Source organism: Bombus impatiens, unplaced genomic scaffold (assembly GCF_000188095.3).
Source record: "Bombus impatiens unplaced genomic scaffold, BIMP_2.2 scf_0506, whole genome shotgun sequence".
NCBI lineage: Eukaryota > Metazoa > Arthropoda > Insecta > Hymenoptera > Apidae > Bombus > Bombus impatiens.
This window is the reverse complement of record NT_176925.1, coordinates 172,240-187,502: the sequence shown is the minus strand read 5'-3', so window position 1 is coordinate 187,502 and position 15,263 is coordinate 172,240. Positions and strand designations below refer to the sequence as shown.

The 15,263-nt window shown below is 38.4% G+C and overlaps 1 protein-coding gene across 13 annotated transcripts in view; it reads left to right on the top strand.

Moving 5' to 3' along the window:
- Window positions 1-2,848: 2,848 nt before the first annotated feature.
- The window catches only part of LOC100741797 (kinesin-like protein KIF13B), a 34,684-nt gene continuing 22,269 nt past the window's right edge, over window positions 2,849-15,263 (top strand). For all 13 annotated transcript variants that reach the window (XM_033321832.1, XM_033321826.1, XM_012388007.3 and 10 more), the window contains exons 1-3: window positions 2,849-3,143; window positions 7,101-7,107; window positions 10,770-10,933. In XM_033321832.1, the coding sequence (XP_033177723.1) occupies window positions 2,864-3,143; window positions 7,101-7,107; window positions 10,770-10,933 (451 nt within the window). In that variant the 5' untranslated portion in view covers window positions 2,849-2,863. The remainder of the gene's footprint in view (window positions 3,144-7,100; window positions 7,108-10,769; window positions 10,934-15,263) is intronic.

Genomic DNA, 15,263 nt, shown 5'->3' with positions numbered 1-15,263 from the left:
TTAAATATCCTGTAGAATACGTGAAAACTTTTATGGATGCTTGTATCGTATTTTGAAACTGACCTTCTTGCTCGCAGAAATTCACATATCAAATTTGATTTTACACCATCCAACTTGTTTTCCTTTTCTTCGACGCTTTTCTTCGTCTCTTCTATCCCGCGGATGACATCGTATATGTGTGAGTATATTTGCAGCTACGATCACAGGTTGGAAACTTGGTGCACGAAGTTACTCGAAGCTTCGATCACTTCCCCGACTATTTATTTTGAAGACTGTGCAAACGTTGGAAACGTCGAACGTTTGAAGAGAGAAATCCCTTGAAGATCGGCTATTTCCTTGCTTCTACACGCCTCCAAATGTAAAGCGTATTAAACGTAACATGATCGGCAATTTCTCTCGTTCAATTTTATGCCTCGACAAAGCGGAGTCTGTGGTTCCTTTTCTAAATAAAAATCGTAACGTGGATTAATATACAATTATAGTTAACGTTTTCCTAGGCTACAGACAATTTCCATCCAATAATCGATAATTCTAAAGAATCATGGAAGAGACTTGAACGAAACTAGAATTCAATTTCGTTTTATATCGAGAAATTGTTAGTCATTTCGACGTTCAAGAATAAATGAGAATTTCGAAATATTAAACAATTTTTCGGTACAGTTAATTTATTTGTTGGTTAATTTATTTAAATGGTAACCATTTGTCAGTGGTTCTACGCCGAACGTACAATTATCTGTATTTATAACAAATCAGCGAACAAAAATCTTCCGCGTTACTGTGTAGAAAATAAATGATCCTCTTTCACCTACATCGACGAAGATATTCTAAAAATAAATTTCTGAACCACTTGGAAAGTTTGGCAGAGAATAGGAACGGCCGTAAAAATCCAAGCTGTAATACCGAATCTCCGAATCGTAGTTTGCTAAACGTCAGCCCCGAACTCGAGCATTTATGCCAACCGTTATAACCCAGTTACATTGCCTGACCACCTGTATACTTCTACTACTGACGGTCTGACCACCGCAGAGGTTTGCGTGTCGCAGGTCGTTACAGCTCACCTACATGTATACCAAGGAGCCTGTATTTCTACGTATGTACAAAAGGTGTTAATAAAAAATGTATTCAGTTTTTGGAAGGTCGTGTATCTATATATAGCTGTGTACAAGGGTGGAACAAAATAATGGAATAGAAAAATCTTATACATTATGTACGTATATGACATATAACAGGCTTTTCTGTTATTAAATAATAAATTATGTATATACAATATTGTATGATTGATGATTTTCTGCTCCTAAATTTCGTAGACATCATATATATTTATATATATGTGATCTATTGCAATTTAGGAGTAGAACATGTGTATCATACATACATGTTCGATCAGTTTCTTGCGCGCTCAACGAGTCCGCTCAGTAACAAACGACGTGTCATAAACTTCGACACCAGATGAAAACTCAGCGACAGACTATCGTTGGAAATTGAACAGTCACTGAATTTAACAGACCCAGATTGCCACTTTACAGGAAACATTGAGCAAAATCCACCCCATGGACACTTAGAATATAAGCACCAGGTGCCTCCAGAAAGTTACCCCGATGTTCAACACGCTCGCTTACGTTTGAACTCTCTCACTGACGTTTCTTGTTTCTTACGTTTATACTAAATACTTGAAATAAACGTACAAATCGCAAGTATACTAGAAATCTTTAATCTCTCTTCGCCTTCAGCGTTAATTATTACGTCGTCCGAAAAGTTCCTTTCTCTTTATAAGGAAATAGTGGATGCACAATATTTTCTGTTTTATATTATTTTATTGAATTACGTATGGTCGATTTTGTTCTATCATAATAAAGATCTCAACGTTCGACAGATTAGGTTTCGTGTTTGCATAAATATTACAATACAAATTATACAAATGTATAAATATATTAGGTTCGGATAACCTAATATAAGATATTGGAAACAGCTGTTATATGTCATATACATATATGACGTATATACGTGTAACATGTTTCCATTATTTTGTTTAATAGTGTATGTGGATATGTATATATAAATGGATATGTATATATAAATACATGTGGATATGTATATATGTATATATAAATAGAACCACGACCTTCGAAAAGGGGAATTCATTTTTTATCAACATCTTATTAACGCCTGTACATCTGTAACACGTATGGCATGTATGTTTCTTGTTACACGAAAGTTCGCGTGCCCGCCAATCGTACCACCGAAACGTACAATACAATACGAGGAAACGAAAGTTTAAAAGGCTTGAAATATCAAAAAATCGTGATACTATAGTAATTTCGCTGTGTAATTTTACTTTTAAGACGTTGCTTTATTTGACAAGAATATTATAATTATAAATAGATGATCAGTAACAACGTTTAAATTGTCACGTCCACCGTATATCAACCGTATAGCTGAAAACGCTATGTCGCGTAAGTATTAGGTTGTCCGAAAAGTTTCTTTCGTTGCATAAGGTGATATTAGGAGAACAACAATTTCTGTTTTATATTATTTTACTGAATTAGGTATCATCCATATCGTTATATTTCTATTATTATGTTCGTTCAATAAACTAATATAAAACAAAAAAAACATTATGTGTCTATTATTTACTTATAAAACGAAAGAAACTTTTCGGACGACCTAATACCAAGACCAGCCTTTTCTCAAACTGTGCTAATCACCCAAACTGGCCCTTATTCTGCAAGTTCCCATTCGATCGTGAATGCTCCGCGATCCATGGACGATAGCCCACGTTCTGGCTCGTAAAATTTTCCATCGAGAAGATGCGTCATTTCCCGTACACCCGGTAGATCCACGTCGAAAGGGATTTTGTCACGCGATGGCCAGCCGGCCAGCTCGAGAGACTCGGTTCTCGATTAAAACAGGGACTATCGAGCGGCCTACGTCGCCTTTTGCACACCGTGTCCCCGTAACGTGTTACAAAACGCGAAAACGAATCTCTCCGTCTGTTTCTGTGACGCGACGTCGGCCCAATTCGCGTGTGCCAAGTGTTGTTTCCGCGATCCCCACAATTTTTTTTCCTTCCCTTTCGACACGATTCTCCAAAGGAGGTGAACGACCAGGCGTTGTCCTCGTCGCGTTGTTAACGACGGACAAGAGTTTGCTTCGCAGAGGACTCTCGGAAGGGAAAAAGGCAGGTTTGTTTCCGTGTTGTGCGTGTTGTACACGGAAAGGTGTGTTTGCTTTGCTGGCGGTAAGTCGAAGGGATGTTTATTAGTTGTGAGAGGGTGTTTCTCTTTTTTGACGAAGGGTGGATGTACACCGGGAGATTGTAATTTTTGATAGACTTCAGGACGAATGTCGTGTTGTTTGTAATTGGTGTGTGTGTGTGTGTGTGTTATCAGGGATTGAGAACGTCTCGTTTGATGGACGCGGTATTTTTAGATTACGCGACAGAGAATGCTTAATGCGAAGCTTCAATTAAAAGAATTAACGTAGAGATGGTGGTTGTAGCGGTTGATGAGCATTCTGCGGATACGTACGCAAATTCGTATTTTTATGGACAGAATGGAAACGAATGGTACGTTGTACGTTGCAAATATTATGCTTTCGATGTGTTCTATATTTTCGCGTGAAACCTGGATATGTTTTATACGTGTAATGTAGACAGTGATACAGACCGTAAGTGGCCTGTACTGCATGTTGTTAGAAGAATATGTGTGTGTGTATTGAGAGAGAGAGAGAAATTGGAATAAAGCGAGCCTTTGTGGAAAACACATGGAAGAGAAAAAGATTGAGGAAGACAGTTGTAGTATTGTAAAATAAAGAGCAGCTTTTTGTTTCGAAAGTTTATTTATTTATTTGTTATTTATATGTATTTAGGCTCTTTTGTGTGTGCAGTAAGAGATATAGATATAAAACATGATTCTTTATTTCGCTTATTTATGAAATAGGAGAATCGATACGGTTACGTAAGGCCACTAGCCTGAATAATTACTGCGAAGAATCAACGTATATCTCGGATATCGTAAAACTATTATTTCAAAACTAGCGTGCCATCTACTCGAGAACGATGCACCCGAAACTGGCTCTGGAAAACGAATCTTCGCCAACAACCCCATTTAAACGGGCCTCCTCTGCAGCTTTATCCTCAGTCGTTGCGAAAGTTGTCTATCGCAACGATTTCCTAATCGTCCAGTGGACATGCAGACGCTCGTCCATCCACGCGATTATGCAAATTAGCCGTGTCGATGCAGAATCGTTGTTCGGATTCGAGGGGTCGTTAAATGGCTACAGCTTGCAACGAGATCGGCGGTTCTAGTTGGCAGAGTGGAGGGCAGACACTCGTCTCCTGGCACGTTTACAGGCCGATGGAAAAAGTTTTATCGTATTCATGGGACGAAGAACGATCGTCGTCGAGGCGAGTCCAGCTTACGAACTCTGAAATCGATTCGATCGTTTCCAAAACGGATACGACGTTCATTATCTCCTCGTCGTCCATCGACCTCGTAAAAACTTGCCGAAGAAATCACTTTTAACCGCGTTTATGCTCAGCCAGCTTAGATTTCTCGAAATTTCCTGGAGATATCGAGCAAGAACTACGACCCTGGGAACCCGCACCGTCGTCGTTACACGTCGTTTGCCAAATTATAAGGTCGAGAGGTAACTCGGGCAAACGTTCATTTAGTTTAGATACTGAAGAGCTCGTAGCGATGTCGTTAGACCTTGTTACCGTAAATGCTACGTTTCACGTCCACGTATTAATAACCGTTGTTGTAAGCTGCAATGTAACTGAAAGTGGAGCGACAAGAACAATGCGAAAATCATGACCGCTGCTGTAAGCTTTGTTGCAAATACCCTAACAATAACGATCTTCTGGTATTTTATGTTTCGATGTCGACGTAACGCGGAAAGCTGGCATAATCAGGGTGTCGCCATAAATGTGGAAATTTCAAACATTGTTCGCGTAATACGTACACGGTTTACATTAATTAAATATACAGTTAACTCGTGTTCGATATCGCTACATAGATAACATAGCATTGTCTATTAAACACTTTGACCGCCACGTGGAAATCACATGTTTCGCTCAGGACGCCACGGGAGTATTTTTATTAATCAAAACATATGACAAAATATTAATAACTTCGTGTAAGACAACTTTCTTCCCCAATGGACCGTTTATCCTATTGATGGTCACGGGTGACCAACGTGGCGCCTTGGTAACATTTGATAGCGACATATCATAACAAGGTTTTGTTTATTTCAACAAACCATTTGTTACCATAGATACTGCGCGTAAGAAAACAAAATAAATAGTGTATTGAGATATATGTAATTTTGCGTGTCACACTGCATTAGCTGCGTAGTGGTGACACACGTATATGAGTATGAGTGTATGTGGGAGTATGTACGTGCGTAGCGTCTCGTAGAACAAAATAAGCATAGCGGTAAAAAGATGCTGAGACAAGAAGAATGCTGAGACAATGCTGCAATGGGTATCTACGAATATCTTGTAAATCGCGTATTAAATAAATATAAAACAATTTTCATATTATTTCTACGTGTAATGTGAATATTCCTATACATTTATTTCGGCGACTAACGTTCACAATTCTCAACAGGATGAATAAACAAATAGAATATATATAGAATGTCGATATGAAAAGGATACGAAAAAGATATCGTAGAAAATATACGAACAAATTCTATAGATTATTTCGGTATTTCCGTAATTATAAGCAAAACTACTAGATATTTTCATTGTTATCGTTAATTATCAGCTTCGTTGCTTTACCATTATCGCTGTCGATGTTATTACGATACGAGACACGCGATTATCTCTGTTAAACGATAGATTCGTTTGTTGAGTTATCGCACGGTATGCGTAAAGGCCGCCTGCTACTCGAGAAGAAGAAAGTCTCTGCGATATAACGTAATCCCAGGTATTTCGACATTCTGCGTAGAAGTTGGCGTTCCAATTTCAAAGTAGCCGCATTAAAGGCAAACACAATTAGTGGGACACGGCCCAGTCGAAAGTTTACACACGGCCACGCAAAAATCGCGGAATACGAGGCGGGTAAACACGAAGAGGAATATGGCAAACGCAAAAGGTTTCCGGCGAGTCGTCGAGCGGACTTAATGGGGGCGTGGATCGATATTGACCCCGGTTTACACGGGCAATTTTTTCGCCATCGCTGACATGCTCCCGTCAAAGCTTTGTGTCGCCATACTTTGCCAACTAATTAATAACTCGTCGTACTTTTTACCTGTACGCTTGTTCGCATCGTAATTAAAAGAAGTGAAATTATATCGAGCCATAAGAAACGAAATATGGTACGGTAGTAAGTGAAACAGAAGTTTCAACGAATAATTACCCTACAAGTTTGTTTTCCGTTACATTGTATAACGCTTCTGCGTTTTCTACTGCAGCAAAATATCGCGTTTCGATGGAAATTATTATGTAAAATGAATGTATATAAACGATAGTATGGAATATACGAGAATAATTATAATATAATAAAATATAATTCGATATTTAAATATATATACTACGTATATGATATAGGAAAGTTTTGAAATTGCATTTACTGTATTTTTAACGATTGGTGTAACGCATAAAGAGAAATTACGATTGTTAATAATTACGTGAACGTAAAATACGAGAAGGTGTAATTATTTTGGACGAAGCGAGCAAAAACTTTAGTAATCGGAATCGACCATACGCATTCCTAGAAAGAGGAAGGGAGAGGTAAGAATGAATAGCTACAAGGAAACTTCTTAGTTCGAAATCTTCAGAAAAATTTAGCAATATACATGAAATATGCGTTTCGTGCTTCGATCCAAAAGCTTTCACGCAAATTGAAAGATAGAACGCGCATCGGAGTGAGCCGGACGCTCCTTGAAACGAGTAGAAGAAGGAGACCTTCTTGCGCAGCCTGCAAGAAGATTCTTCGGAATTTCAAAGCGAAACGCAAACATCGGCAAAGTTTCGCGTGGATGGCCGTCGATAATGATTCTGGCCAGTCTCGAAGAGGATGTCTTTGTGATTCGTCCTCGACGAACGATTTTATCCGAAATCACAAGCCCCGTAATGACTCGGTGTGGCCTGGTAGTCGAAGCGTTCCAGTTTTTTTTTCTCTTTTTTTCTTCTCGGGGCAGGAAAAACCGATGGAAACTGATTACTCGTGGAGAAAATGCGACGGGAAATCGATAGCCGGCCGATGCGTGGAACGACGCTCGTTTTCAACGACTTCTGGAGCCTTTTGACGTTGAAACAGGGGTCGTGGCTCTGATATATCCAGGACAAGAGGAAATCGTTTTCATTTCCAATGGAACGAGCCTTCGTATTCCCTGCGCGATGGAAAATGCCTTTTCTCTAGTTATTCCGTCACGTACAACGGAGAATCTCTGTTAACCTCGAAGCGATATAATTCTCTTCGTTATGTCTGCTCGTTCGGGATTAGCCCCTTAGAGGGGGAGGGGGCGGATTCTCGCGTGACGACGACAAAAGCCAGCGAATTTCACGAATTTTTTTTTTACTCCAACTACTAGTTACACGGAACTGGACGTTTTCCTGGGACGTAGATATAATCTCGAGGTACAAATGTAATTTTCTTTTTTATATCTCGATTCTTTTTATCGTTTATCAACTTTTTTAGGCGCAACGTTCAATAACTTTTTTAAACCGGCGTGCGCGATAATTGAAAAAGTAATTGCTCCATCAATTTCGAACAAAACTCATTCGCTTGGATTGCAAATCGGTCCTGGGAGATTGAAGCTGGAATTTCTACTCGATTATTTTCTAATATTCTTTTTAAACAACGTACGCTCTATTTATCTGTCAGAGAAGACGTTGGAGATTTGTTGGAACAAATAGGCGCGATGTCAGCGTGAAGTATCTAACGTTAAGAAAAATCTCTTTGCTTTTGCGTTCTGATAGCAGTGACAGATACCATACTGTACGCCAACGATGGTTACATTATAAAAGATGATCGCCGGGCTCGTATCACATGCAACAAACGATAAGGAGAAGTGAAATAAAAAGAGTTACTTCAACGCTTTTGCACTTCAACGCCATTTACTTACACGCCAGAAACGTCTAGACTCGTAGAGACAGCAGTTAGTCGATGGAAAAAATCATGAAAATGACTTGCTTTTATCCTTGTTACCTCTGAAACGTTTCTTAACACTCGCGACAATATAAGAAATGAGCACAGCTGATCGTCCAAAATGCACAATCCTGTACAAGACATAAGTACAATTAGCCAGTCGTTTTATTTTTCACAAAATTTTTCACCAATTTTCACAAAACATTTTAACCAATTTTTCTACTAATAAATGTATTGTGTTAGCAACTAAGCGATTGCGGATTTTGTCAATGCCACCTAATGACAAAATCCACAATCTGTTAGTTGCCAATCAAATATTTACAGAAACATATGCTACTTTTCGCTTCCTGCTTTGCGTTTCACGCCTACTTTGCGTATCAAAAACTAGTAAAATTAGCACGTGGACCGTTGATTTTGAAAGTGGTGCGAGTCCATCTTCCTTCGTTTCGAGATGTTGAAGCGTCCGCGTTTCCATCGATCGAAAAATATTGATACGCTCTACTTGGTTTGTCCACTTCTCTGCAATGTATTTAAGTAGACCTGAACTCAATATACGAACAATTTCCTTCTTTTTCTTTGAGAATTAGCCAGGCCAGTGTCTTCCTTCTGCATCAGAAACGAACCTGAACACGTTCGAAATTAGTGAATCGTTGAACTGATTAAATTTTAATCGTTCAAAGTGTAACGTGTTTTGTGTAACGAAATTTTCTTTCGTGGGTAGATAAGAGCCGAGAAAGCAAACTACCGCTGTTTAATTTCCATATCGTTTGTTTTTTATTCTACTGATGCGACGACTGTTCGAGGAAACTGTAGATCGCAGGAAATGAACTCGCACCGCATATCGAAATAAATGATTACGCATTAGCAATTTTGCGATTGCGTTTTTTATCGAAATTTCAATCGAACAAAACAAAGGAATATTCTAAAATGTAAATCGTGCGTTGTTTATGAATAAAAAGTTCACGTTGAAATATCCTTCATGAAATACATTCATTGAAATACATTTTTCGCTTTCTCTATTTTTTTTCGAAAAATGTACTCGACCTGCAATTCGAAATGAGCGGCTCGTATAATGTATCGGAAGTACAGAAATTTAATAAAATAAGATGAAGGTAAGATATGGAAAATTACAGAAAAATATGTTGCTATACTACGACCGAGGAACAATTGCGTTAGAGAAAATCGTGTATTTTGACAGATTAGGTCGAAAACAATTGTAAAAGGATTAATTGTAATTCCCTCACTATTGGTATAGTATTTTAATATGCTGCCTTCTTTCGAGCTTCTTTCTTATCTTTTTAATATCAAAAGGTATCTCAAGTTTGAACAAAACACGGAAGAAATGTCATTGATACGTTTGATTTGCCGTTTCAATTTTTTGTTGAACATTTTCTTAAGGCATTGAAAATTTTCCTTATTTTCTATAAAAATATATATATCCTACAATATAGATTAGAATATAAAAATTCGAGGATAGCAGAACGGTTAATAATAAGTATTAATTAATAATCGAAGCGTTTGAGGACATTTTATCGAGTAATAAAAATTAAAGGTACAACGATCGAATTGTTCGATCGTTCGTGGGAAGAGAATTTTTTTTTTCTTTAATTTTATAAATGGAACGTCGTTCGTAACTAATGAGAATCGAGTTGCTTGCCATTACTCTTGATTATTCAAATATTATTGGTAAAATACGTTGAGAAGTAATGTGTCGTAAACGCGATTCCACTCTCGGCTCACGTACGGTTTCATTCCCGGAGGGAAACGTCGGGATTTAATACCGAAAACGTTTCTGGCATCGAAAAGGGTTACAAATCAGCCCTCGACACGCAACTAACTTTTTCATCGACCGAGTCTCAGGAGCTCGTAAATCGATGACAGATATGATACTGAGAAATATGTGTAATTATCGGAATAATGTCATTGTTCCTTTAGAAACCTTCCGGGGACTTTCTATTTTACATTTATGAACAAATATTATGATACATATATCGAAGATATAGAAACGAGAAGTTTCCAACTATATTTTGACGTATCAATGAAAATTGAATCAATAATATTTCATTCTCAAAATTTTACTGTACAAATATTTTGACTATAAAATGTATTTTTTATTTATATATATACTAAATAATTAGCAATTAAATAAAGTGATGAAATAGTTCTAATAAACTATAATATATAATGTGGCTATTGAACGACTGAATTTCATCGGTTTTCTATATTTTTCAAATGGAAATTTAATCCCTATCAGAGAATTCAATTCTGAATTTGATTAAAAACACTGGACGAATGAAAATAATTATTCTAATAGATAAATAACTTTTTATACTAATTCCACATATAAATATTCCCTTTTCCTTTCTTCTCCTTCTGGTATCTTATCATTTTCATTTATCTTCTTAGCCATCTCCATCGACTTCTTCTTCCTCCTCCACTTCCTCTTCTATCTCTTCTTCTTCTACCTCTCCGTCATTTTCTTCTTTCTTCTGTTTCTTCGTTTCGTCATTTTTCCCCTAAACGTAAAGCAACGATCATACGTTCGAGCTTTCGGTGAATATTTCTATCTCGAGGTTCTCAGTCGAAACGACGTTAATTCAGCTTAATTTCACGTTCGTAGTCAATTTTTACGAAATGTGCTAACGAATGGCATACCTTTTCGTGTTGTTACAGGAGCAAGCCGAAAACCTTCGCGTTCGATCATTGTTTCTATTCCCTGGACCCGGCCGTGGAAAACTTTGCGAATCAAGATGTGGTGTTCGACGCCCTGGGTCGCGACATTTTGGACAATGCGTTCCAAGGTTACAACGCCTGCATTTTCGCCTACGGTCAAACCGGTGAGACAACATATCATCAATATACCGATTAACCATAGAACCAACGTAACAGAATATATTTTACGATACGAAGATCGAGTTGAGCTTTGCTAAATGAAACTCTACGTACGCACATAAATTGTCGTACCCTGTACCTGTCATTGGTGATTTGCGTTAGCGATATCTGACGGAATCTAGCGGATTCTCCTGCGAGGCGACATAGATTTAGTGAAGGGAATTGGGATTTATAGGTAGCATCAGATAGTGATAGATTTAACTGAACCTAACCCGAGGCAAACCTAACTTCTTGCTTCCTGATGTTATCTAGTACGATGTTTAGATAATCTGCTAGCTTTCCTGTAACGTAGGTTTGCTAAAAGGAATCCGAATCTGTGGCTAAGTTACACACGACGGTGTAACTAATTTTAAACTTAATTCGAACTTTACGTAGCAGCGTTCGAAATATCTTTGGAGTTTCGAAATATTAGATCGTCGTAAGAGTTTCTTGTCTTGTAATAAGGAAATAATAGATGCAGCACATTTTTTCTTTTATATTAATTTATCGAATCACGTTGGATCCATTTTGCAGTAATAGAAGAAACGAGAGAATCTTTTGCAAGAATCTAACATGGATATTTTATATTGTTACGAGCCGTGTCTACGCGATTTTATTATTTAAATACCTGCTACGGTATAGCCATTCCTATTTGAACATTCATTTTCAAAATACCGAAGGTTTTCTTATCCGAAGATAATATTAGCTTGTCCGAAACGTGTCTTTCTTTCGCAAACGTGTTTCTTACAGCAATGCACCTTCGTAGAAACGTGAAACCGAGTCTGTGAAATGTCGCTGTGTTTATCTCAACAGAACAAAATGGATAATAATATAAAGCAAAAAACGTCGTGCGTCTATTATTTCCTCAAAAAAACGAAAGAAACTTTTCAGACAACCTAATATTTCCCAGTTGCGGATTTTTCCCTTTCGGATATGGACATATTTCATTGACGTTCGCATATACAGTGTATTCTTCTCTTCGTTCGAATCGAAACAAATTTCGATTATATTGTAGATAATTTAGAAACTGGTAATAAATAACGTGATAGGTTATACGGGTTTAACATTTCGACCTTGATTTCACGGTCCTTCGGACAGCCACACCCAACGTAACACGTAGCTGATTAAACTCCCTTCACGTGGAACGTTTCCACGTACTTACTTTGATCAGATTCTGGTTTCATTAACATTGCACAAGCGTGTCGCATTACGGATTTGTCGCCTCGCTGTGGTCTTTAAGTCTCTCCGTTCCGACGAGATCGTCATTAATCGGCAAGAATCTGATTATTTACCGTTCGTTGCATAGCGAATGCAGCATTGATGTTCGCGTGACTGCCAACGAGACTACGGACGTTCGTGCGATTTTATGTTCTCGCGAACGTAATTAGAGAAAAAAGTGTCTAAATAGAAATTTGTTCGAGTCTGCTAAATATCGCGACGAGTACGTTGCTCCGGATATTTTTTTCTAATTTTCCGTATCGCGTGCTGCCTGTAGATTTTTCCGCCACGACTTTCCTTCTTCGCCCTGACACGAACTTTTATTTCAAAATTCCCCGGTGAAAAGGACAAACAAGAAAAAGCCAAGCGTCGATTGTGATCTCAATGATTCGTAGATCTTGAAACGCGCAATGAATTTATTCGCTCGACGTGAATTTTGATTCTGAACATTTTTAAGCGTCCTTTTTTCGCGAGAGACGAAAAGGCAGCTGGTTTTTATGCTGCGTTTAAATCCGAGAGAGAATAGCACGGAGAGAAGCAGCGTCGATTAGAGTCCGGCCATGCGCTTAAAAGCGCACGGGTTGAGGATTAAGGAAATAATGCCGCCAATTGAAAGACAGAGGGAAATAATAGCGCGTGATAACAGAAATTTATGCACTGGCGTGAACTGTAGTTTGGTTATCACAGTTAATTGAAAGTTGGCAAAGAAGGTTCGCTGATTTTCAAAACGCAACGCTACGACGCAATATTCGAAGAACCCTGAAGACGACGAGGGAAGAAATAAAACTAATATAAGAAATAATCTAATGACAGGAAAGGTAACGATAATTACTATACAATTGACACGAGTTATGTGGCACTGGTACTATTTATGACCAAACAATTTGTTTAATATTGTAAAAGTTTGTAAAAGTCTACTGTACAGGAGTCTGTAGTCGCTAGCAGGCTTCAGAGGAGGACGTGACTCTAAATAAGTAAAGATAAAAAAAGAAAGAAGGAATATTTCTAAACTTCGATAGCGTAGAAAGCATAATGGAAAAATTCACGATAACAAAAATATACGTCGTCCATTATAAAGAGTACACCTTTAGAACTTAGCGTTTGCGGAAAACTTCACTCAATTTGTGTTTCACGGAGATTAGATAAAAAGCAAACAACCTTTTCAAATTATCGATGTATCTGAAGGTCTGAAGCGAAACTACACAACTTGTGAATGACAGTGTATACCGCGCAAACTTTTTTTTTATTTAAAACGTCGTTTATCGGCATCTATGAACTATATACGCTGGAAACTGCGCTGTAAACGCTCAAACATGAGAAAAGAAGCGAAAAAGGTCAAAAGGAAGCAAAGCAGCGTGAAATGTACAGTGCAGAAGAAGAACAACGACCAGAAGCGAAAACGAGCAGAAAAAGGGGAAACGAAGGAAAAAGAAGAAAAGGAACGCGAGGAATAGAAATAGAAGGCAAAGATAAAGAACGAAAATGTGCAAGATAATGGAAGGAAAAACGTGATAGAAAATGTCTAATCTCCGACCAAATGAGGCACCAAGCGAAAGAAACGCCTGTTACTGATTTTCTACGTCGTTCAACATCCACGTTCACCGTTTTCATCTAACGTTTTATTTCTGCCGATAAGGCGAGAACATGGTTCCACCCCGTGAACACGATCACCGTCATCCGCTTTTGCGCGACGAATAACACAATTAGAGGGGTCGACACCGATAAAACGCGAACAGTATGAGCAAGGTTCACCTTACAGAGACATTGGCCCCTTTTCTCTTTTTCCTTCTGCTTTTAAAGCGAATTAACCAAATGGAATCGAAGTGGAAATGTCCTTTTTTTTTTATTTCGGTTATTTCTCTTTACAATTTGTTCGATTGGACATTCGAAGAATTCTTCCAGCTATGAATTACCACTTGGGTGACTATCCTCGGTAGGATTTCATCTTGCTAATGCAACACGTATCCCATGGGAGTTCCATAACAAGTCAGTACACATTCACAGGTACACACATGCTTTGAGTTTTGCGAACGGTCGCAGTATGAGCGCAACTATCACATGCTTTGTGACATGTCTATGTAATCTTGCCGACCTCCTGGGCACAATCGGTACACTCACTGGGCCTCCCCCCGAATTATTCTCACTCGTTAAATTGTCCATGAAGTAGTCAGTCTCCCCTTCATCGTTTTCGCCATCACTTTGTGTTTCGACGTCAGTCCGCTCCCCTTCCAAGTTCAAAATTTTCTACGTCCCATATCCATTCTGAGGACCTCCTTTTTATATTGCTCGTGTCCATCTTAACACTCTTGTAGGGAAACGTATTCTCCTCGAACCTGACATGACAAGATATTATTACTTTCTTGGTCTTTAGCAGGTAAATCCTATAGCCTTTGACCTGTCTGTCGTATCCTACAAATATCCCCTCATCTGCCCTAGTAACATGTATAGCTTATACAGAATTGATCCTAGAAGGTTTCTCTGAAGATTTTCCTCCTGCTGTAACTCAATCGCCCTAATTTTCCAGTATGCGTCTTTGACTCCTGCCATAAATCTTTCCATTGCTCGCGTACGATTTAAGTAAGCGATACATTTGCCTTGGACAATGATTTTTAATTACTCGCGGTAGCCTCTCGCGCCAGACCTTGTCGAATAAGTTTTAGCCCTCTCGATATCCAGGAAGAAAATAGAAATTCGTTTCACCTTCTGAATATTATAATACGTAACGCTGTACTTTGCATACTTTGTGCCTATCATTTTTACGTATTGCGTGTATCTTTTACAATTTAATTTCCCTCTAGCGCATAATAAATCCACATTATCCGCTGCTTATAACAAATCGCTTCGGTTAGGATGTTCCGTATATTTTTCCATGTCACGCGTACTCTATCATTTTTCCATATTTAAATTTCCTATAAATGCAATAGATATTCGCATAGTCACGATAGCAATGCCTCTCCCTTTCGAGGAGAGGCATTGACCCTAGCGTGGGCGATGACGACGTCGACGACGACGACGAATGTTGAACTTCCCTCGACGTTCAATTACTGCCGCGATGTTAAAAAGGAGGGTGAACAAGAA